Source organism: Passer domesticus, chromosome 2, assembly GCF_036417665.1.
Source record: "Passer domesticus isolate bPasDom1 chromosome 2, bPasDom1.hap1, whole genome shotgun sequence".
Lineage (NCBI taxonomy): Eukaryota > Metazoa > Chordata > Aves > Passeriformes > Passeridae > Passer > Passer domesticus.
Window position 1 is genome coordinate 10,677,019 of NC_087475.1, and position 23,493 is coordinate 10,700,511.

At 38.9% G+C, this 23,493-nt stretch overlaps 1 protein-coding gene across 10 annotated transcripts in view; it reads left to right on the forward strand.

The window, feature by feature from the left end:
* Positions 1–23,493, forward strand: part of DMD (dystrophin) — a 1,145,450-nt gene that overhangs the window by 157,939 nt on the left and 964,018 nt on the right. Inside the window, exon 1 of one of the 10 annotated variants that reach the window (XM_064407381.1) lies at positions 8,469–8,553. The exons of the other annotated variants lie outside the window; for them this stretch is intronic. Within the exon in view, the coding sequence (XP_064263451.1) occupies positions 8,511–8,553 (43 nt within the window). The 5' untranslated portion in view covers positions 8,469–8,510. Of the gene's footprint in view, positions 1–8,468; positions 8,554–23,493 lie in introns of those variants that run through there. 10 annotated transcript variants of the gene reach the window in all.

Consider the following 23,493-nt stretch of genomic DNA (forward strand, 5'->3'; position numbering starts at 1 on the left):
CCTTTTAATATTTTGCTGAATAGTAAGTGTAATTTGCCCAGTAAAAACTTATAAATTTTCAAGAATAGGGAATTTTTCATTTTCTTCTCTACTAGGTAGGTTAAAATTATGCCTCCTTTCAACCTAAAGGTCAGGCACTACCTAAACTACTTGACAAAGCCTGTTATTTAAACAAAGTACTTCACCAGTGTAATTCTTCAGGAACTGAGTATCACATATTTTATGTGATAATAAGATGGAAAACATTACAAATAGAGAGTCAGACAATAGATAGATACACCTGTCTTTTGAAAAGACAGAGTACCTGCTGTTGTCAAAATAGAAATGAAGTGTACCTCTTGTATTTACCAGGAGATAAAAATATTATAGCAAGAAGGAGAGACTTCAAATGCAGAAAGAGAAGAATTTTTTCAGGGTTTGAATTATTTTTTCCTTGTATGTCAGAACTAATAATCAAACATTGCTCTAAGGAAATATACTAGCAGATCTTTGGTGTTACTGATCTAATCACATTAAAATATTATGAGCACTGTGCATGTTGAATATCTAATCTTTTTAATCTTACACTGCTGTGGATCTTATGTATTTGAATTTACCTGGGATTGAATAAGTTTCTTTTGGGCCTAATGATTAATTTGGTTCTAGAGATGTACTAGTAACCATGCCAGAAAACAAGAAAGAAAAACATAAATATGATTACATTTAAAAAGGAATTTCCCAATAAAACCTGATTCTTTCATGGGACAATAATCTTGAGCACTTTTACAAAAATTATTTATGTTTCTACAGAGTCATTTGACTCTTTTTAGTGGAAAAAAAATGTCCTGGTGATACCATTACTCAGAATTTATTGGCAGTTACATATAAGGCAGTCTCATCCTGGCTTTGTGCCCTTCTAATCAATGTTGGCCAGTTTGGCAGGGAATTGGTCTGCAGCACTAATTGTATCCAGTATGCCTTTTGCTTTAAGTAAAATGTCATTGGTTTTATTTTCTGTAGGTTTATTTTTACATTCCCTTAGCACATTTTTGTGTTTAGACACCTATTTTTTAATCACAGTTCACTTGCAGCAGCATCATTTTGCAATCATCTTGCCATTTGTAATGTCATCTCTGCAGGCTTGCATTAACTTCAGTTTGCCATCATCTTGATGTACTAACCTGCACATAGACCCGCACAGAAATAATTTAACATTCATCCTAGTGTGTGCAGTGATGTTTCATTAGACTTGAACTAACAGAATTTTGTCATCATAATTTTGCTGTCATAATAGCCCAGTCTTCAGAAATTTAATGTGGCAGTCTTTTGCCACTGTAACTAAGGCTTTGAGCAATTGTCATCCAGGGACACTTAGGATGAAATCAGTGTAATTAAAACACAGATCCTTAATAGTCCTGTACTTTAAACAGTTTTTCACCTCTCAAACAATAATTAAGCAGGCTAACAGCACTTGTTTAGCTTGTAAGTGTTGTTTTCTATGCCGGAAAGGGAAACAGAGGGGAAATTGGACAATGAGTGACTGGCAGAACGGTTAATAGAATTTAGGTTTCCAGATTGTCATTGTGTATTCCTGTATCCATTGGACTGCTCTCCATTCAAACACAATTATTTTGTATGAGATGCATGCAAACTTGAACTCCATATGACTGGTCTTATTATCTAGTCTGTAAATCTTATGTGAGAGAGTTACAGAAATACAGAGATGAAAGGCATTTAGATTTCTTCTGCTGCAAGGGTTGAGATAGATCAAACACACTTTGTTATCCTTGAAATATTTGTTAAAGTTTTCCTTCCAAGCTTCAACTTAAAAGGGTTTGATGGTCTCTGTGTGTATATGTTTTCATATGTGTAAGTAACTTTCTACTTCCACAATTTTCTCCTTATATCAAATCTAAGTTGATTTCACCCTAATTATGTCCATTTCCCTGGCATACATGAAAAATACTAGGCTGTTGTGATGTCTAGATGCTGAAAGGCAGCACTATGTACTTCTTCACCTTTTCCTTCCAGACTAAATATGTAATATTCCCTCAGTCTTTCTCTGCAAAGAAAACTGCCTGTTTGGATATTTGTGATTCTAAGTGCTCTCCAATTTATCTGTGGCTTTCATAAAATGTTGTGTCAAAACTGGACAGAGCTGAGACATTGGCTGGAGCAGAGTAAAGCCAGGGGAGGACGTGATGTGGTGTCTGGGATAGTGTAGGCGGCTGGCACTCAAGTTGTGTTTCCCTAAAGAAAACTGTGTTTATGTGAGCAGCCAGCACATTTGCTCTGCAAAGTGACCTTGAGTTGTCTTTGGCAGAGCTGATGCAGCTTCCCTGCAGACCTAGGTGAATTCTCTGTCTCGTACGTATGGATTGTTGACTCTGATTCATAATTACCTCCTATTGATATTCTTTGCAATCAGCTTGGCATTTTTTCCTCTGCTCCTTACATATTGTGTTTGCTTTTGTTTTTAAATACCTGCTTCCCTTCTAGACTAAATTTGTTTTTGTTTGCAGTTGTTTGTTTTCAGCAGAAGAAAGTTTTCTTAGTAATGACACGCAGGCCTAAACAGTGTTTTCAAACATCTTCCAATTATCATTCACATTTCTCTGTTTAACTTCTTTCTTCTCATTGATGAGGTTTTATAATTGTCTTCAACTTTGTGAAATTGGGTCCTCTTAAAAGAAATATTAAATATGCACACACATACATTATTATTGGCACTACTTGTCTGTGAGTGCACTTGCTCTCTCTGTGACATACATGTTTGCAAACGTGTGTGTGTATAAAAATCGGTCAATGTTTCACCATTTGAATGTGATGTAATCAAGTTTTTATCAGTTGCATTTAAGCATTGTAGAGACTGGGATGACTTCCCTGATGACTTGGAATGCAAGCTTCCCTTAGGTAAGTTGCAATGGCAATAAGAATTGGGTGAATTTCACGTGTTTTGGACCCACCCTTGGTGCAGAAAATAACTGCACCAAGGAGTTTTCTGCCCGACTGGGGGATCTCCTCTGCTGCATCTCACTACTGATCTGTGGGCTCAGATTTTCTTCTTGTGGACACTGAGAAGACAGGAACAAGAGGGCCAATTTGACCTTGGTCTTTCGTGATCTGGACACACAGTAAAGGGTGAACCAACAAAACAAAGCCAGAGAAGACACCCCCCCTCCCCAGCCAAGAGCAGTTCGGGGCAGGAGTTTCTTTTAGATACTAAGAAACTTTCCAGATCACTTTCAGGATCCTTTCTGTAGGTTAGGTGAGATGCTTGTGGTGATTGGAGTGAGTTACATGCCTAAATCTAGGGAAAGAAATACTAGTTAATAAGATGTTCTCTCTTCTGGTCATATCAGCCTCTCTGGAGTGATTAAGACCAATATTTTATAGACATAAATGAGTAATTCTAATTCCTCTTTATTACTTTGATTCCTACTTTATATATATCAGTAATTAAAATCTTCTTTCTCTTCTCTTCTTTGTACTCTTAATATTAGTTTTTATATAATTTGCTATCCTTTTTTGCACTTTCCTTTGGATGGCTCAGTATATCTTCTGAGTAGTCTGGTCCAACTGACTCCAGTAAAGACTGATTTAATTTCTGCTGGGGTGAAAGTTTCTGAAAGTTGGAGAATTGACAGGGTTTGAGAATAAAGATATACAAAGCGTAGACATGCTTTCCTCCTAAATCTGCCTGGGACCTCACACCAAAGACAGATCCATTAGGTGAAAAGGATTGGTTGTTCTTTAGCTGAAGCTTTCCAGAATGGATAGTGATTGTTTTCTGAGAGTTACTGTTTATGTTGAACTTCCAAGAAGAAAGCCCACCCTTCTTTTTGCTAGATGCTCTGAAAAAAAGATTAACCCTATATTTTTACCTATAACACCCCTATTCCCCAGTAGCCATGACATGAAGGAGAGAGCATTCCTGGGGAGAGCAAAGACAGCAGTGAACCAAAATGTTGGTTTGTATGCTAGAGCATGTCTTCAAGCAGAAGTGTTTCATGACATAGAAACAAATTTTTTTTTTACACACCTTGCAAATAAGAGGGCTTTGTCTTTATCATTGTATTGGCTACTTATTTTCTGACTATAAACTTATATTAATATATTTTACTTTCAAAGCCAAAAGCTACTACTTCCTTCAGAGATAAGAGCAAGTTTTTTGTCTTGGTTTGAAGATGTTTTGTCTTTTATTTTCTGCAGATCAAATAAACAAGAAAAAGAACCCCTTTGCAACCTGTACTAAAATCCTCTATGATATATTCCTTTTTGAAGTAAAAATAGGCTAAGAAACAAAAGAGAGAAGTTCTTCAATGGCTGACATTGGAAAGATTATTTTTTCTTTTTTTTCCCTTGTCGATTTCACAGGGAAATCAGAAACTGCCTGTTTACTTCTGTTGTGATAAAGCTGTCGAAGATGGTTTTTTTTCCCTCTGATGCTGACATGCAAGGGGTTTGTGTTTGTTTTGTTTTTTTCATGACAGGAAGTGAATAATAAAAAGAATCAGAGCCAATATACCACCAGGGCAAAAACCCACGCTGCACATTAGTGCTTGAAAGAATCCCATCCCAGTTCTCCCTGAACATCAGTCCCATAGTCCCTGGAGCTCAGCACTTCTTCCCACACAGACAGATGTGATAGATTTGCAAATACTGGCAAGAGCACAGAGACATCTTGTTATGAGCTTAATGGCTGAACCGAGCAACAGGCTTGAACTGCCTCCATTTTTTTTTATTATTTTTTTTTTTTAGGTCAGCGTTGGCAGTGATTTAAAAACAGGGTGGAATAAAGGTTGGAGTGCTTTCCGAAATTATAATCAAAATATCATCTGTCTGTTAGGTTTATGCTGTAAGCACTCTCTCTGCCTGATGTTGAGTTGTATTGGCAAACAACATGTGCCACTGGGATGTTTAAAAAGTCATAAGAGGTTTGTAAATCAGTTCTGTGCAGCATGCTACCGATTTGTTATTTTCTTGTTTTATCTGTTAACAGGAAAGGAGATAGACGATACAAATGGCAATATGGTGTGCTTTGCTTTGTTGGGGGTTTGTTAGGTGCTTGTGTCCTAGTAAATTACAGTGAGATGGTAGATTTGTTACTCTGTGGAGGTTGTTAACATGAAGTCATTTGATTTATTTATGTTGAATTGGGGACCTCTCCTCCCATATCAGTTTTGTCAAAAACATCATTTTCCAGTCGTGTTCTCTTTTCTTCCCTGACAGCGAAGTCCTGAATTTTAATGTAGCCCTTTATTATGGTACAGAAGAGTTAGAGAATTGAGAACTTGGTTCCCATGTCCAGTCCATGGTTTGACCATTATCATCAAGTCCTAACATCCCTCTGGTTTAGCTTACTGAGACAATAAATGTGGCTGCCAAGTTTGGATGTTGAAATCCATTTCTTTTCAATAGTCACTCTGACATACGCTGAACCCAATCCCCTAAATGGTTTCTGAACAGGCAGTTTATTGTTGTCCTCGTCTCCAGATTGCTGCTGGCCTCCTCGGTATTTGCTCCAGCTCTGCATTACTGTCACGCTCATGCCGTTGGAAAGGAGATATTTTCAAGTTTATCAATACTTGGGCTTTGAAAGGACTTCTCAAGCAGGGAAATAAACAGCCTCTGTGTAAAACCTTCGTTAATGGGTGGCTGAAAGTCACCCAAACCATTTCTGTGACGATTTTCTTTCATTTAAGCCATTACTGGTTGTGGAAGAGTAAGTCAACATTAAACTAAAGCTGACAGCAATCACTGAAAAAAATACCCATTTTTATCATTCCAGATTTTCTACATGTTCCAAATTCTCTGTGACTTTGAAGCTTGTTCTTTTCCTTTGCAGCACAGGCACTGTAGTCTCCGAGCAATGAGGGTCAGAGCCTGCTACCTGCAGCATGTAGAAGGGAGAATGAGGCAGGTGGTCTCTGACCACCAGCATTTATTGAGTGTACAGTGATTATCTGACATAAAGCTACAAAGAGCTTTCCCTTGTTCTCTGTTGTTGAAGATAGAGCAAAAGACCTTACAAAAACCAAAACCTAGTGTGTCAAAATGCTCCAGGTTATCCGTGCAATCTAAGTGCTGGTTAATGGGCACAAAGATGTACATTTTAAACACCTTCAGTAGCCTGGATGTTTCTCACTGTTAGGCAGTCACAGCGTTCATAGCTGCTGAAAATAGTATTAAGTTTTTAAGAGCCTCTCAATTTCTTTGCAGTCCCCCAAAACCACAACCACCATCACCAAACCGAGAAATCCAAACCCAACCAAAATACCCAGGATATTTGAACACTCACTTTTGTGATTTCTCTCTGTGGCCCAACACATTTTCACTCTTTTCCAATTGACTGGAGGAGCACCAATCAGGAAGAGAGATTGTTTGTGGGCTGAAGGTTTCTGCCTTCCTATGAATGAAACAGATGTTCACCTGAGGCCACCAGAGTTTTAAACTCTCCCAGTGTAAAGAGAGGAGGCAAATATGAATTTCCTGCATGTGGAGGATTGTTAAATATGTAAGTTATTGCAAATATTGTCACTAGACACTTCTTTGGGCTATTTTTTTACAAAAAAATGCTAAGTAGCACTGCATTCCTTGCAAAACTTGATCCAAATATGCTCTTATGGTCTCAAAGCCATTGCCAGAGAGGATGAATAATCCACATGAATTTTTGTGGATTGCAACTAAAGCTGGGTGTAAAACAGACCACAGGTCTGTGTCGAGATTAAGGCCTTGTGATCAAATTTAGAGACAGGGATTTATGCTCCTAAAGTTTTTAGAGTAAAGGCTTGTCACCTTGAAATGAAGATAAGCCAGGAGGATCACAGTTCTATCATTTTTCTTCAAGGTAACTTTCACTTGTAGCCCTTAATAATGTTACTAGGCCTCAGTTACTGACAGCATGTGCAATTAAGGGTGACTTTAGGTATTTTAAAACAAAGAAATTGCACAATAAGCATTTCCTTTCCTGGATTTTCTCAGTCTCCTTCCCTCAAATAATCAAAATGCTGCTGCTGTTACAGTGTGCTCTGTTCTGCTTCAGATTATTTTCTACATCAGTTCATGACTTGCAGTTCCTGTGGGCTGCAAATTAATCCTTAGCAGTCTCTTGGAGTGTACTGTACATCCAGGTTCTCCAGTGTATTAATTTGACTATCAGTGTAGAAAATGCCAGTGGCTGTAAGGTTATATTACACACTTCATTTTTGTGTTTATTTTTCTGTATAATCCAGGAAATTACTTATAAACTTATAATCAGCATGACTAGACACATTAAGCTTCAAAACTGAAAAATACCACTTTTCAGGTTTTTAAGGATAGATTTTAAGAAATTGACAGAATAAGAGTGTTTCTTCAAATGACTTTTCAAATGAAACCATTTACATGATTTAATATGGCCTATCTCTAAAGGCCATACATACTGTACAAAGTACATATTATGGAAAGCAGCCTTATAAAAATCTGGATTTCGGTGAAGGATGCTGCAATCTTTTTCCTAAGTATTGTGTGGATGCCTGTTTTTCCTTCCTGTGTAAACTAAAGAGACCGGGCAGTGAGTGCAGGGAGAGAGTTTCAGCCCAGGTCCCACCTGTTTGGGATTTGGGAGTGAAGGGATGTTCCCACTCTTAGGAAGAGAAATAGACAGGCAGCTTGTGTGCACTCCTTCTTTTGCTTCCTCTGCAGCTCCTGGGCTGTGTACAGCATTAGTACTGCGTGGTTTTGGTGGGAGTGGAAAAGGTCAGTTGTAAGTCAATAGTCCTGGATTTTTTTTTTTCCCCTGTTGAAGTAGCTACTGACTTACCACAACTTGTGTTAACATTTGCACATTTAGTTTGGTGAAAACACTGTTTTAGGGTTTGTTTATTTTTCCCCTGCTCGGGAGGGAGGTTGAAATCCCAAAAGTCAGGGAGGGTTGCTGCTCCTCTCCCAAAAAAGGAGGAACCTGTCTGGGGATGGGCTGGGGTCATTTGCTGGGAAGGAATCAAATTTGTTTCATAGGGCTCCCTGGGGAACTGTGCAAAGGGAGCATAAATATCTTCACCCCGCTTTGTAGCCCGAATGTTCCTTGGGAAGCTGCAACCCATAATTTAAATCCATTGCACATGCCACCCTGGAAGCAGAGCCTTATACGTCGAGTGCATGGGCTGTCCTATTATGGGAAATCAACTTTGTTTTGAAGGGGAAGCAACAGAGAGCATTGCTTCTGCGCAGGTCCTGGAATTTGAAACATTTCGGGGCCTCCAAAGAGCCCTGGCATTAGTTCCCATGCCGGCTGGGTGAAGTGAGGATCCCTGCCTCTCCCTGCCTCTCCCTGCCGGGACTCCCGCGCGGACCCCGCGGGCAGCGGGCGCTGCCGGCATCGCACCCCGGGCGCTGCTGCCCGCTCCTCTGTGCGGGGACACGGCTGGCCTGGAGCAGGGACGAGCCTCAGCCCGCAAAAGCTACTGGAGCAGCAAAGTTGGGGATATACTTTGCCAAGAAATATTTTGCTGTTGTTTTCTTTTTCCTCTGTTTTGTGGAGAGATTTCATGTCTGCTCACATGCTTTGGTATGAGGAAGTGGAAGATGATTGTAAGTATGAACAGACTGACATAATTTATCACAATATTCACTTTGACAGAGCAGTGAACAGTGCACAGCCCACTAACAGCATGCATTTTTAAATGTTTGTTTTCCAAGTCTAAAGGAGCAGAGCACCTGAGGGAAAAATAAAGTGATTTTTTTTTTTTTTTTTTTTTTTTTTTTTTTTTTGTCTCTAATAGGGGGCTAATATCCTTTACATTATATATAAAAGAAGTCATCCTGGAACAGTACCCAGTTTTCCTTTGAAGAAAAATAACACATTTCTTTCTGAAGTTCAACAGTTATTAAAGCATGGGGTTAAAAAAGAGAGAATTGAGAGATACACCAATACACTTGAAAAAAAAATAGTGTCATTATTCTAATAATTTGGCAACACATCAAAGGAGTAATCAGTTTCTTTGAACTTTAATGGCATATGCAGTTTCATTGCCTAATATTAACTTACAGAGTAAGAGAGCTCTTCTCTGGTTGCTGAACTGTCTGGTATCAGCTGAATGAGGGGGTGTCAGTTTAGTTCGGAGCGAGCAGCAGCTGAGCTCTCCCATGCGCTTCCCAGAAAAAAAAAATCAAAAAAAAAACCAGGCATCTTTTCCAGACTTGCACTTGTTTGTTGGTATAAAACGAACCTCTATGTGCAATATGAAGAAAAACAGAGGATGCCAAGAGCAGGAGACTGAAGAGAGCCAAGAATGAGAGAATGACAGAGAGTTTTAAAATCCATCTACCATGCTCCCAGATGATCTTTCTTCTTCCTCCCCCAGCCAGGCTCTCAGAACAGACTGTGCCAGTAAAAAAAGAAGTGTCAGTTTTCTGGACATAATCTGTGGTCTCTGCCCCCTGTTTTATAATGTATTTTGGCTCTTCCACTTTCAGCTTAGTCTTGTATCTTTATAACAATAGAATTTCTGGGTTTTTCTATTTTATGATCATAAAAATGCAGGGAAATACAGACATGTTGTCATTTATCCCTCTAGCATGTAGTGGACTGCATGGCCCATGTGATGAAGACAGTCTTAAAATAAGATTAAATTTTTTTTTATGTTTGACAGGAAGGAAGCTTAAAACAGAAAATTTCAAGGTGCGGATGTGGTCTTATGCCATAGATTCTTTCCTTTTTTTCGAGATGAAGTCAAGCATTATTTTTTTCTGCAATAAATAAACTTGAATTAGCTATAATTTTCCAGACAGTTTTGTACTGATTAGAGAGCTCCTTCAGTGATAACATCTTTTACTTATTGGACACAGTCTAGAAGTTCAAGTAAGGTAGAAGAGAGAGAGCATCATTATCACAAACTGAATAATTATGAGAAAGTTTTCTTAACTTCTGAAAATGTTGGAGATGCAGTTGGGAAGAAGAAATGTCTTGGGTTTCTCGTAAAAGGCTTTAGTCCTGGCTAGCAAGAGTAATAAGGATAATTTGTTTTCTTCACTTTTTTATATACTCCCTTTCCAAGGGAAATCACAATATCAGCCCAGATTTGTTTTCTTCAGCCTTGGGGAAGGGATGGTGCTGCAAGGAAAGTTGGGCAGGTGCTTGCTAAGTAAGGGGGAAAGATATTTACTGCTTAGTTCAAAAGTTGTATTTTCACTCTGGGCACGTAGAAGATTAATAGATGAAAGAAAGAAAAAAAATAGTTGTGATAGAGGTTTTGTAAAATATGAATAGAAACCAGAGTTGCATCTAGCAGATGAATAGCATTCATGACAAGAGCCATTAAATCACTTGCTAAATTAGGTTATGTAACTGTGTCCATATCTAAAATGAAAGGGTGGTGTCCTAGAACTTCTTGGGAGTTATTCAGCTGAATGGATTTCCTCAGCTGTATCCTCACTCTTTTAAAGAGCATGATGTTTTTCTTTATATAATTTTCTATAATATTTTTAAGGGGGGTTTATAGCTTTATTTCAATAAAAATGGAAAAATCTTTACCTGCACTTTGTGAGGTGTGCCCAAAATAATGTTCCCAGATTTGCCCACTGCCATCATTCAGGACACGCCACATCTACATGTTGTCTGTGTTTCCTTTGCTTCTCATATTGGATGAAAACTTTTTGCTTTTAAAGGTGACAGTGGTCACTTACATCTTTGTATTGTTTTTAAATCCATCCTTTCTCTTTTCTTGAAGGCCCCTCTTCAACCCTTTATCCACCTCTGCACTCACCTCTTCCCTTTGGTATTCTATTCTCCCCTGTACCACAGCTGTAAAGATGGGTTCTTCATTCCCTGATTCGTCTCACTTTAGCTGGGAATGACCTTTGTGAAAATACAAAAGTATTTATTCATTGCCAAGGGCTTTGCTTTCTTTCCTGAGCTGTTCAGTGTTTACTTCTTCCTGAGTCAGACTGGAAACTCCTTGGGGCAGCTGCTGTCTCTTCCTCAATTTCTGCAGAGTCTTTGACAATGACACCTAAATAATAAAGTGGTGGGGAAATGAGATATCATAAATTTCATTTTGTTTTAATTAAGATGAGATTACTGGGAACTTCATTTCAGAAGCCAGTCTCCCTAGGGGATTCATATCATATACTGTATTTCTTCCTTCTAGCAGATATAATCCTCTTTCTGTGTCCTTATTTTGACATGGAACCAAATTCTACGTGCAGTCACACAGGCATCCTCTTTCTCTGCTTGGATTTGCACAAAATAGTTACTAAAAATAGAATTAATAATCCAGCACGGAAAAGAAATTAATCCTGCCTGAAAATTGGTGGCCACAAGGGGTCTCTTAGAGGATGCCATGGATGTTTCTCAGCAGGAGTACATCCAGGTTCACACATCAGCTCAGATCAGAAATTTCTGAAGTGAATTCCCAGATGTCAGATTCCCTGCTGTGCACCAGTGTCCAACCCAGGGATGTGCCCTGCATCCCTTTTGGAGGAGGCTGACTCAAAGCCACGCTCTGGGTCTGGCTGGTGGGCTCAGACTCAGTGTCTGTGTGGGGCACCGGGGTCACACTGAAGCTCCTCCAGAAGGAGCCCTGTGACACACACACGCCTTGCAGGGGAATGCTGGCTTGGCAGGCTGCTCCTGATGGGCCACATGATCTGCTGTGGCCCAGGTCAACCCAGGGAGATAGGAGGAGCATGGCAGAAAGCTTCTTTGGATCTTGGTTGTAAGGAGAGAACTTGGAAAGTCACACCCCAGCTAGTGCAGGAGGGTGCTTCGTTCTGCTCCCTCATCCCTGGTCCTCTGGCCACCCGTGGGCATCTCAGCTGCCCACAGATCCCTCCAACACAGTTATTGATCAGGGGAATTGAAAGAATTCAAAGAATGAGAGTCTAAGAGCATGCTATATTCTGTGAAAATAGAAACATTTTTTAAAAGGAAACAATTGTGTTACTAATTGATTAAGTTTCTGATAAGATCATATTCTTTATTACTGAAAAGATACAATATTTGTAGAAAAAGGTTAGACATTTAACTAATAATGTGAAATTGTTCAAACCGAATTGTCCAAGAGGTTAAGTATTTTTAAATGATCTCCAGAGGAAACGGGATTAGACTCATATATTTTTTTCATGGATTACTGTGAGACAAAATCACATTGAATGGTATTTTGAACCAAGCAGCCTCAATTTGAAAGAGCTGACTTGTTGATTTTCACAGTACATTTTCAATTAAATGTTACCCCAAAGCTTAATTATCATTTAGGAGGATAACCATTGTACTGTGTTATAGCTAACTGCTGGATAAAGACTTCTCAATAAATTTAGTGGAACTTTGTAACATCACATTGCTGTCGCAGGAGATGCACTTGTGGTAAGTCTTTATCACTGCCAGGGGAAGCACAACAGCATTGGGAATATTAAATAATTGTGCCTTATCAAAGACTGAGCTTTGTGGAAAGCAGGAATAATGGTTAGTGGAGTGTGGCTTTCCAGAACATCTTGCCAACTGTGCTGCACAGAGGAACAAGATCCTTCATCTTCCCAGAAAAACACGTGGAGCAAAGGAGTTGTTTGGGTTCATCATACTCGCTTCAGAGACCACAGAGACTTCCCTTCTAGGTTACTTACCACATGTGCAACAAGTCAGAACATTTTTAATTATGTGTTTTGAAGGACAGATAAGCTGCATTTTAAGAAAGACATAAACTTTCTTGGTTCTTCTTGCAAGTAGTATTACGGGATATTATTTAGAGCATGAGGCTGATACTATTTGAGAGATTTTTTGGTCCTTTCTCTAATTCTGTATTTTTAAAATATCTATATCTATCTGTTGGCCTTTTTTCAGTTGTGTGCAGTCTTTTATTCTGAAGAGCAAGTATAGTTTTTAAATATTGTGGGAATGTGTACAAGAAATAGTATTATGTGAGCAGAAGCATATGTTCTTGTAATTTCGGATATGTTCATACAAGATAACAGCATGCCAGATTTATACTCAGTTTATTTCTTGAAGATTTTTAAGGGATTATAATCTTCAGCAGAGAAAAAGTAGCATAGTTTCAATGATAATAAAATAAGAAGATACAGTTGTAAAAGTTTCCTCAAAGAAAGCATTATAGAAATATGTTAGTCCTAAGGGTGTGGGGTTTTTTTTCCCTAGAGCAGTTTTCTATGAAATAACATAATAGTTTGAGGGTACCTTAAAAAAGAAAAAAAAAAAAGCTTAAAAAACCTTGGTGTGTAGAAATGACCTAAATGTGGATCCAGAAAATCACATTTTGCTTAGCCTGCCTTTGCTAAAATCTTTGGCAAGAACTCTGGGGACCTAAAGGTATTGCAAGCACCCCAGAATGAGAGAGAGAGAAAATTAGTGTTAGTCAGGTTTCTTTAAACCAGTTCATTCCAGGCTTCATAAAGTCTGAGAAAACTATGGGTCAGTTGGCCTTCAGAAGTATCCCAGTAAAAACAGTAATTCCAGCACCTGATATTTTTAATATAAACTTGGAAAGAAGAAGGGCAGATAATTCACACTGGATGAGGTATACAGCGTTGTTCAGCTGGACACAAAATAACCTGTATTTTTTGTGAAGTGTGAAAGTTGTTCTCTCATGTGAGAAATCAGCTACACTGGGTGCAGGAGTGTGGCCATGAGCATGGGATCCCTGCAGGGGAGCCTCCCTGTCCCACCACCCCAGGGCTGGCCATGTTCTAGAATTGATGCCTGCCTACGTGGCAGAGCATCTGTATGCCTGCATGCTGGTTTGCACAGGAAATTATCCCCACATAAGGCTTTTAATTCTCTGTAGCACAGGGAATTGAGGGAATTTAAAGGGTGATTGGAATTTGACATTTCTGCCTTTTTATTCTGAAAGATACTTTGATTAAAGTGTTGAAAAGCCCAGCTAATGGAGGTGTTGCTGCTATTTCAGATATACAGAGTATGAAATTTGAAGGCAAGCCAAATCACAATGAAACAGAATAATGATGTCCTTGGTTTATTTTTCACTTGGTACATTCAGGTTTTGATTGGATTGTGAGTGAGGCAACAGTTTTCTCTCCCAGAAATCACTGCTAGTCCTTGGAGGTTTGCAGCCTGTTGTCAAAGCAGAAGCATTTCCCTCTGAAGGTCATGGACTGCAGTGGCTGGAGGAAACCGAGGGGTGGGAGGGGAAGAAAGGAAAAAAAGAAAGAAAGGATTTCTTTATTGGTCCTAACCAGGTACAGGCTTCTCATAAGAAACATTTCTGCAGTGAAATCTATTACTGCTTTGACACAGCTCGAACTCTGCTGATGGTGTGTGTATCAAAGAAGTTGTTTAGAAATCTGAGGTCTCTGTTCATATGTCCTCCTCTCTCTTAAGCCTCTCTGTACTCATCATACACAAATGCTTCAATACCCTTTGCCTTGTTTTCTCAGTGCTGGTCCCTCTCCTGACACCCCCCCACCCCCGCCCTGCCCCCTCCTCCCCCCCAGTATTTTAAATTTTTTGTTTGGAAAAGACTGTTCATTAAGTGTGTCACTCTGAACAAACCTCAAAGCTACGTAGCTGTTGCTGAGCTTGGGGAAAATTAATGCAAGCACTGTATTTTCTAAAACATTGATAACATTAAGTAGTTAGCATTGCTGCAGGTGTTAAAGATCACCTTGTGAAGGTACTGGATGGTGGATTGTCTCTGACATGTTCTGATGTAAATATCTGATGCTGTTAATAGCAATAACTGGGAGTGTTTGTGACCATTTTATGACACAAGGAAAAATGCTGTTAGACATAAAGCTATCCTGTCACATTCCTGGGCTTAGAAAGTAGGAGTCCCCAGCCCTCCCTGGCTGTCTGACTCATTCCAAAGCTGATCAACTAATAAGAAAGGAAAACATAAGCAAGTCTGTTTGGGCTGGGAGGACCAAGATGGACAGAAGCTCTCCTTGCTCCAGAGATTCAGGTGGGACTAGCCAGACAATCCTGCCCAGTTAATGAGGGCACCTGCTCATCAAAATGAAGGAAAAGAGGAAACTGAGAAGTTACAAACCTGTGGTGGATTTGTGGACATGATGTGTACAGGCTTACTAACTCAAAAATCTCAGTTAAGTGGTTTTTTGTGCTGCTTTTAATGAAGATTTTAAGAAACCCCAAATTATTTTGCACTGGATTTCAGGAATAAAACAGTATTTCTTTTATTCATTTAACTTTATTTACTGTTGACCTTTTCTTATCATGTGATTTAATACATATTTTATTCCCTGCCCCACCCTTCCAAGCCCTGCCAATGATGCTGGAAATAGAGATCAGTATATTTTTACACTGAATTCTAAGATCACATTTATAAATGCTTCGTTGGCTAACGGTTACTCACACTCCAAAAATGCAGAAGATCCAGATTAAAGTGTTTGCTCTGCTTATACTCTGTTTACAGAGAAGAAAGTTTTGGTAGCATTGGATGTTGAATGGAAACCAAAGGTGAAGCCAAGTAACTTTTCACAAAAACGAATTCTTGTTTTCTCGCCAAAACATGAGAACAGTTCCTTTTATAGTAGTCTGTAAAGGACAAGCATGTTGTAGGCTTCATTCTGACCTTTCTGTTCTTCCTAATAATTAAATAAATCAGTTTTAAAAGCTCTAGCAAGAATCATGGAGGGAAATTAAAACTGTGAAATAAAGGGTGGATTCTGGGAGCAGATATCTTACAGTAGAATGTAACACTGTAAACAAGACACTTACTGTAAACAAATTTATTTTTATAAATAAAATAAATCATCCTAAATCTGATTTTTTTTCTTTCTGTTACTGTTTAAAGTTTCATGATACCTGTATCCTTGCCTACAGGATGGCTCAGTGATACCAGCATAAATTTGAAAGAGGTTGCTTGCATCAAGATGCTTTCTAGAGGGCATATAAGTAGAACTTGAACTTAGTTATATCAAATTCCTCTATTAGGAGTAAAAGCTATCCTCACTGAAGTGGTGTTTCTGTCCTGATTACCTGATTGATATAAAGCTTTAGAGAATATAAGTTGGGGCTCATTTTTGCCTTGGGAAAGGAAATCTATTGGATTATGTTGTCCATCTCTATTTCCTGTTCAAAACAAGGCATGTCTTTACAGAATCAATTCAGAATTACTGCTGGGTTTAGCACAGTTGCTAACTTAATAATGTTTTTCAACTGTTACAGCTAAAAACCATAATTGGAAACATTTTATGTTTCTTTTGAAAGAAACTGAATGACACTGAACATTCACCCTTTCATCTTGTAAGGACAAACCTATTTTTCTTGGGGAATAGCAGCTGAATTGTGGAGCCCAAACCCTTTCTACAAATACTGTTGTCAGCTCTCTTTTTTCTCTTTAGTCCTTTTGCTGTTTTTCCATTTCTCTGAGTCATCCACATCCATTGCTGTACTGCTCTAGCTACTTTAAATAAGCCCTTTCCTCCCCCAAGAAGGCTTGCTAATTATTGCATGTTATCTTAAGCTGATTTAACAGTCATTTTGCCAACTCTTTGCAGCTGCTGGTACTGCTGAATTGATTCATTTTGCACTTGACATGTTGCAGGCAAATGTGAAGCAAAGTTTACTTGACCAATAATCCTCCCCCTAACTGAAGGAAGGATGTGATTTGAACAAGGACTTGTTCAAAATGTGGACAGAGGTTTGGAGTTTTTTTCCCCTAAATCTGCCTACTGTAAGCACCAAGGTTATTTGCTTCTTATCTGTTAAATTCTTATCTGGAAAGTGAAAAATATCTTAGCCCTAAATAGTAACCAAGGAATTCATTTTTTCCTGGTGCAATAAGTCAATCTATGTAGGCTTTTTTTGATGTATTATGAGCTCCTAAGAGGTGTTGTGTCTGTCTTGGAGTGCTTCCAGAAACTGTTGCTCAGCCTATAAACTGATGATATTTCACAGACTCGCAGAGCAGCCGAGGCTGGAAGATGCCTCTGGAGAGCATCTACTCTAATTACCTGCTCAGAGCAGGGTCAGTGAGAGCAGGTTGCTCAGGGTAATGTCAACTCAGGTTTTAAATATCTCCAAGGATGGAGACTCCACAGCCTGTCCCAGCAACTGACTATCCTCACAAAAATCTGTTTTTCTTCCTAAGGATCTGTGGAATTTCCTCTAAATTTCAATTTATGCCTATTGTCTCATTCTGCCAGTGGGTACTGAAAAGTCTGACTCTGTCTGCTCTGCTCCCTCCCAGCAAATATTTAGTTACTGATAAAATCCCCCTGACCCTTCACAGCTCCCAGCTGAGCAGTCCCAGTTTACTCAGCCTTTGCTCATCTGCAAGGTGGTCCAATCATTTGACATTTCCTTGTGGCCTTCTGATGGACTCACTCCAGTGCATCTGTACTGGGGTGCCCAGCACTGGACTCAGGGCTCCAGTTTTGTCTGACCAAGGCTCAGCAGAGAGGAAGGATCATCTCCCTTATCCTGCTGAAAACATTCTGCCTGATGCAGCCCAGGACAACATTTGCCTTCCCTGCTGCAAGGGCACATTGCTGGCTCATGACCAGCTTCGTGTCCACCAGAACCATTTTTGGAAAGCTGTTTTCCAGCTGTTTGGTCTCCAGCTTTTACTGGTTCCTCCCTCTGTGCAGTACTTCCCCTTCCTGAGCTACATAAGGCTCCTGTCAGATTCCTGGAAAGGCTTTTTACAACCAGCTCCAAACTTGATCCAGCAGTTCAGCTAGTTTTCGATACACCCCACTGGCCACTTAGTCCACTACTAAAGCCCCAAACCAGAGTTTTTTTAAATGAAAATATTATATGAGACAGTGTTAAAAGTCTTGCTGAAGTCAGGATAAATAGTATAAACTGCTGTTCCCCCCTCACTGAGTCAGTCACTTCTTCATAAAATGCTGTCAGGTTGGTCAGGCATCACTTTCCTTTGTAAAACCATGCTGCCTACACTCCCAGTCAGCTTCTCTCCTTTTCTTTCATATGTTAGGAAATTATTTAAAGGATGATTTGCAGGTTTTTCAGAGGATTTGCTTCATTGCTTTCCGAGGTTACCCAAATATTCTTTGCTTCATTTGGAAATGAATGCCATTTACTTTCTTCCCCTTGCTCCAGAGCCTCCCACAATCACAAAGACCTCTCTCAAATAATCAATAGTCACCTTGCAGTGACTCTGACCAGCTCTTTCAGTGCTTTTGTCTGCCCACAGCCTGTCTGACTAGAATGGAAGGTGGCATTAAAGAGAGATTTGGGATCTCTCATGTTCTGTTGATGCCAGGTTTTTCCAGGGTGCACACAACCATCGAAATTGTCCATATTTGCCTGTGTGCAAATATTATAAACTAGCTGCAGATCAATTTAGAGCCAGTCTTTCAGGTTGTGTTCGTCTGAATTCTAGCTTATTAGAACATGCCTTTACTGGAAAGCCTATCTAGTTAAATTAATATGTACTATAGAATGTCCATTATTTTTAAAGTTATTCAAGTTAAAAACTCCTTAAATATATGCAGCAAACACCTGCAGCAGTATCAGCATATTTTTGGAAGTTATTTAAAAATTAGAAGTTAGCAAAGTGTCTAAGGTGGTACTTTAATTTGATTTGTCTTCCGTAAAATATGGTTATTATTTTGAAAACATGTTGCAAATTTATTCTGAGTACAAAATTTTTTTAAAAAAATGGAGAGACCTTTGTTTTATATGGATTTCAGTATGTTGAGATTTTATTTTTGATGTCTTTAATTCAAAATTAAGGGAATAAAAGTAAGCCCTTTAAAATATGTGTTGCCTTCCAAATGAATGGTGTTATTGAATATACAGTCATTGTGTCTTTCATAAAAGTACTGTGGTTAACTTTGACACTTTAATCCTTAAAATTAATATAATTTCTGTTTGTTCCATATTTTTCTGTATCTGTCTTATGTTTGGTTAATTTTTGTTATCATCTTCTGTTATTATAGCAACTTCAGTATGCTTCCTGATTATTTTCTAGTAACAAGAAACCATCAGTGTTTTTAATAACTAATAAGAGATGAGAGATGTTAATTATTTTTCTGGCCATATTTGCTTATGTCACCTGAGTTATAAGCCCTATTTTTAATGTTATTTTCATTTGTTGAAGTGCAGCAAAGAAAGAATTAGCTGCTTTTTGAACTGTTAAGTTGCATATCCTGTGATTATGAATCTGTAGCTCAGTTAAATGTTAAAATTTAGAATAGGATAATTGAAGTGAGGTATTGGAAATATTTACTTATAATCAGAAGTCATTCAGTTCCATTCTAATGGGGAAGGCTCCCAGCTGGGAACCTATTAGAAACCTGAGGAATCTTTTTGGAAACTTGTAAGATGTACTTTTGTGTAACAGCTTTACATTAAGACAGAATATTTTTGAGCCAGAAAGAAAATATATTGTGCATGTCACATTTTCCAGGATTCCCTGTCAATACCACTTCTTTGAAAGTTATATTCTGTTTCAGTTTTCCATCATAGAAATTTGCATCCTCTCTCTTTTGTTTTATTGAAATGGTTTGTATTGTAACTTGCATCCACTGAGGCCTGTTTTTTGGTCTACAGCTAAACCTAGAGCTGTGACCAGCCATGGGAAGTTACTTTTATAGATCCACTATTTCTTTCTCACACAGAAGCAGCACACCTCTCTGCAATTGCCTGAGTTCTTTTCCAAAGAAATACCAGGCATTACATTGTATCTATGATGATTTAATTTTGTGTTTTCTACACAATAAAAAATCCCTGGGATTTTTTGTTTTTGTTTTTGTTTTTGTTTTTTTTTTTACTCAAGGATTTTTGGTTTTAGTTTTGTTTTATTGTTTTGGGGTTGGATTTTTGGGTTTTATGGTATTTTTTGGTTGTTTGTCTGGTTGTTTAGTGAGAATATGTTCCTGGGGAGTTGTTGTACCTGAGTCTGGAATACTCTAAGAGTTTTTATTGCACTCCCTGTACCACATAGCCTGCAGTGTGCTGTGAAATATAAATGAATGTGTCAGCAGTCTGCTTTGTAGATATGTAATACAATCAGTGGGTCTACAAGCATTAATTGGATATTAATTGCCAATGTGCTGTGCAAAATTCTGAGGCCCAGATGGGATTATGAATTTGTAATCACTATAAACAAAAACCTGGTTAGCTTTTAGTCAATGAATTTGAATACTGAAATTAGGTTGGCAGAAGAGACCAAGAATATATTTTGTGTATGAAAAGAGACGTTTTCATGGTGTAACCAGGGCTGCAGTCATAGCTGAAAATGATCAAAGATGTTGCAAGAAAGAATCCTAGAGGTGAGTTTATGAAGCTTCAAGCACCTCATGTGATGGTAGTGACAGTTATTAGCTATTACAGCTGTTGTTGAAAGATCTAGTTATTCTGAAGCATATCACACATGATCTGAGTGGAATGAATGTATAAATCATTCTAATTATTATTGATATGGTATAACAGCTGAAAGTAGTATTTGTGGGAAATGGTATGCACACTTCAATTAAGCTATAATATAAATGCAATTTAAAATGTAACTGCAGATTAAGTGTAACACTCAAGCCTGACTTCACACAGAGAAACCCTCTTATGGGGCCCTGACTGTTAACAATATCATCATTTTTAACAGACAGGAATGTCAGTGCTGCAACCCAGTCAGAATTGCACCAGAAAATCAGTTAATCCCTTTGTTTCTGTGACTAATGCAGTCACTACCCCAGGTTTCCTTATGCACAGAGCCTTCCTGCCTCATGATTTCTTTGTGGGGGCCAGGGGGACAGAGCTGGCTTTCAAAGCCATTCAAACACTAGCAGGGCAACTTGTACCTCCAGTTTGTGTGGTTATTTATTCATGCATCATATTTACAAAACATTTGCAAGGTTTTGTTTTGCTGATACAAATATGGTAATTGCAGCCTGCCTGAAGAGTAGGGGATGTTTGGGACAGTAGGAGCTGATGAAAAAGCAGAATCAGGAAGGCTGTTTGAAGCTGCACTAGGATGTGGGTAAAGGGAGAGAAGAAGTCATCCAGAACACAGCCAGAGAAGTCTGGAGAAAGGACTGAGATGCCTGTCAGCCACAGAGCTCTGCCATGATAATGCATGCCAGTGAAGGGTTTGCATGAGAATGTAAGGTGGAAACCCTAAAGAAATACAAGCAGGAGTAGCAGATCTGGGAGCTCATTTTAACTCTCTTTACTTCTCATTTGCATGCTTGTGTCACCATGTCTTCTCAGGCTGGTTGGCACGTAGATTTGCAAGACCATGCTGCTGCTGTCACACCTTGCACAAAAGGGAGTATGGTAACAAGAATGAGAAAGCACAGGTCTCTCACTCAGAGCCCTTTCTAGTTCTCCTCCCTTTCCCTCCCTGACAGGTCTGCTGTATGTCGCTTCACCACATCCCTTATAATCTAAATCATCTTGTTCTGTGTGTACAATAAACCACATGCTTGCTTGATCCAGCGTGGTATAAATTACAGATTATGTATAAATTGTGATGGGTTCAATTAATCACAGAGTAGGTTAATTTAGACCTCACACTGGAATATCTGTATTACACATCTTCAACTTGAGCCTCATTTGTGGACATGAAGGACTTGTTATGGTCTCATTTCTTCTCACTGAAGCTCAGTCTCCAGCACTGGTGCTCTTCCAGGTGCTGTCTTCAGGTCTCTGTGGGGTTGGGCACATCCACTTTGAGCAGCAAAGTCTGAAAACCACAGAAGGAAAGCTGCTGCTCTGACTGGGGCTGAGGTTCAAGCCTGACAGTCCCCCACACTTCTGAAACAGAGATCTATTCACTGGAGGCTTGAGGGAGGGAGAAGGAATGTCTGAGTTGTGTGGGGCCAGGGCTGCTGGAGGTGCTTCAGGACTGCTCTCATTATCCATTGTTTGAGTAGTATTGCCCATAAACTGCTTTGCCAACTGCAGGGCACTGGCCCTCTTTTGCCAATTGTTTTGTCATGATTGTCCTTTTGCCCTCCCCCTCCCACTTCCCTATAAAAAATTATATTCAATTTTTTACATATTTTGAATTAAAATGTTATGGACCTGTTATGGCTTGGCACAAAATATGGGCAAATTGGACTGGGCTTGGTTTCCTTTACCCATAGGTAATGGGATTGCTGGTAAATGTCCTGCTAAGTCTTTCTTCTCTCTCTTTCTTTATTGTCAGGAACTGGAGCTTTGAAAGTATCAACATGGTTTACTGTGACTACTGGTATTGAATCCCTCTGTTCCTTTTTCAGACAGCCTCCTCATTACTGCTAAGAAATGTCCCAGCAGTTACAATGCCAGTTTTGATCCCAAATCACCAGCATGATACACTAATCTCTTCACCCTATTTGAAAGGGTCTTATTCCCTTTCTGCTTAAAAAAAAAACAAACCCAAAACAATACCACAAGAGAACAAAACAGAAAAAGATCCTCTCTGATGGAGTCTTAGTCATCAGGCAACAAACAGGAGTTACTGTTGATTTTATTTCCATGGTATTGATAATATTGCCTCTTGATCTGCTAAAATGACTTTTGTCACCTGTATTACTTTACCATTTATCTCATAAGAACATAAATCTCATGGCATGGCTCATTCTTTGAGCCAAGCAAAATAAGCAAAGTGTTTCTCATAATGGGGTGGGAAAGTCTGATGGCTGCTCAGTATTGGCTTTGCAGACTTTCCAGTGTCTTCAGCTGTGAGCCAATTTTGTTTTGCAGTAAATCTCTTCTCCCAGAATAATTCTTTAACTGACCATATAGATTTAATCCCTTTTTGATCCTTGACCAAAACTCCTGTCTCTTTTCCTCAGGGATCTTCAATTTCTTTTACTGTGTTTTCAGTGCTCCTTTTTGCTATTTACTTGGATACTGAAGAAATAGGTGATAGAGAATAATCCTGTGTACCTAATGCACATTCTCAAGTGTGAGAAGGTATTAGGGAAAAAATGCTTGGATTTTCCAGTGTTTTGAAAACATTATATGTTCTATTTTCTTAGAGAAAGTGCGAAATTCAGTATCGCTTTCATATTTAATATCACTACTACCTCTAGTGTTAAAATTCCATGAAATATTTATAAGCTTACAAGCCTTTTCACTTGGCCATTTACTCTTAAACTTCATTGAGTGCAGCTTCTTTGGTTTATTCATATGCCTAAGCTGAGTACAACAATCCTGTGTTCAAAGACTTTTAATAACAACTTTGACTTAAATCATACCGTGGAGAGTGTCTGTGATGATTCTCTCTCCTTGTCTTGAAGCTTGTGGAGGAAGTGATCTCACTGCCTGTTCAAAATTTCTATTATTTGCCTCCCATTAGGTCCTTAAAACTGTACTGTAGTTCCTTTATACTCTTGAGAGCTCACAAGTCTTCTGGGAACATGATGTTGTGGGAATCTGCAGATTTACCCTTGTCTGATAATTTTTCATTTCCATATCGCTGCTAGAGCATGAGGCTTACTGACCTTTCCAGCCCACTTCAGGGTTTGCCATGCCTTGAAGAGCTATTCACACTCAGGTCTTTAGAGATGACTTCTGGAGGCATCTCAGCCAACAAAGAAATTATTTTTTTTGCTTTCTCCTTGTTCTGTGCAATTTGACTCTGCAATATC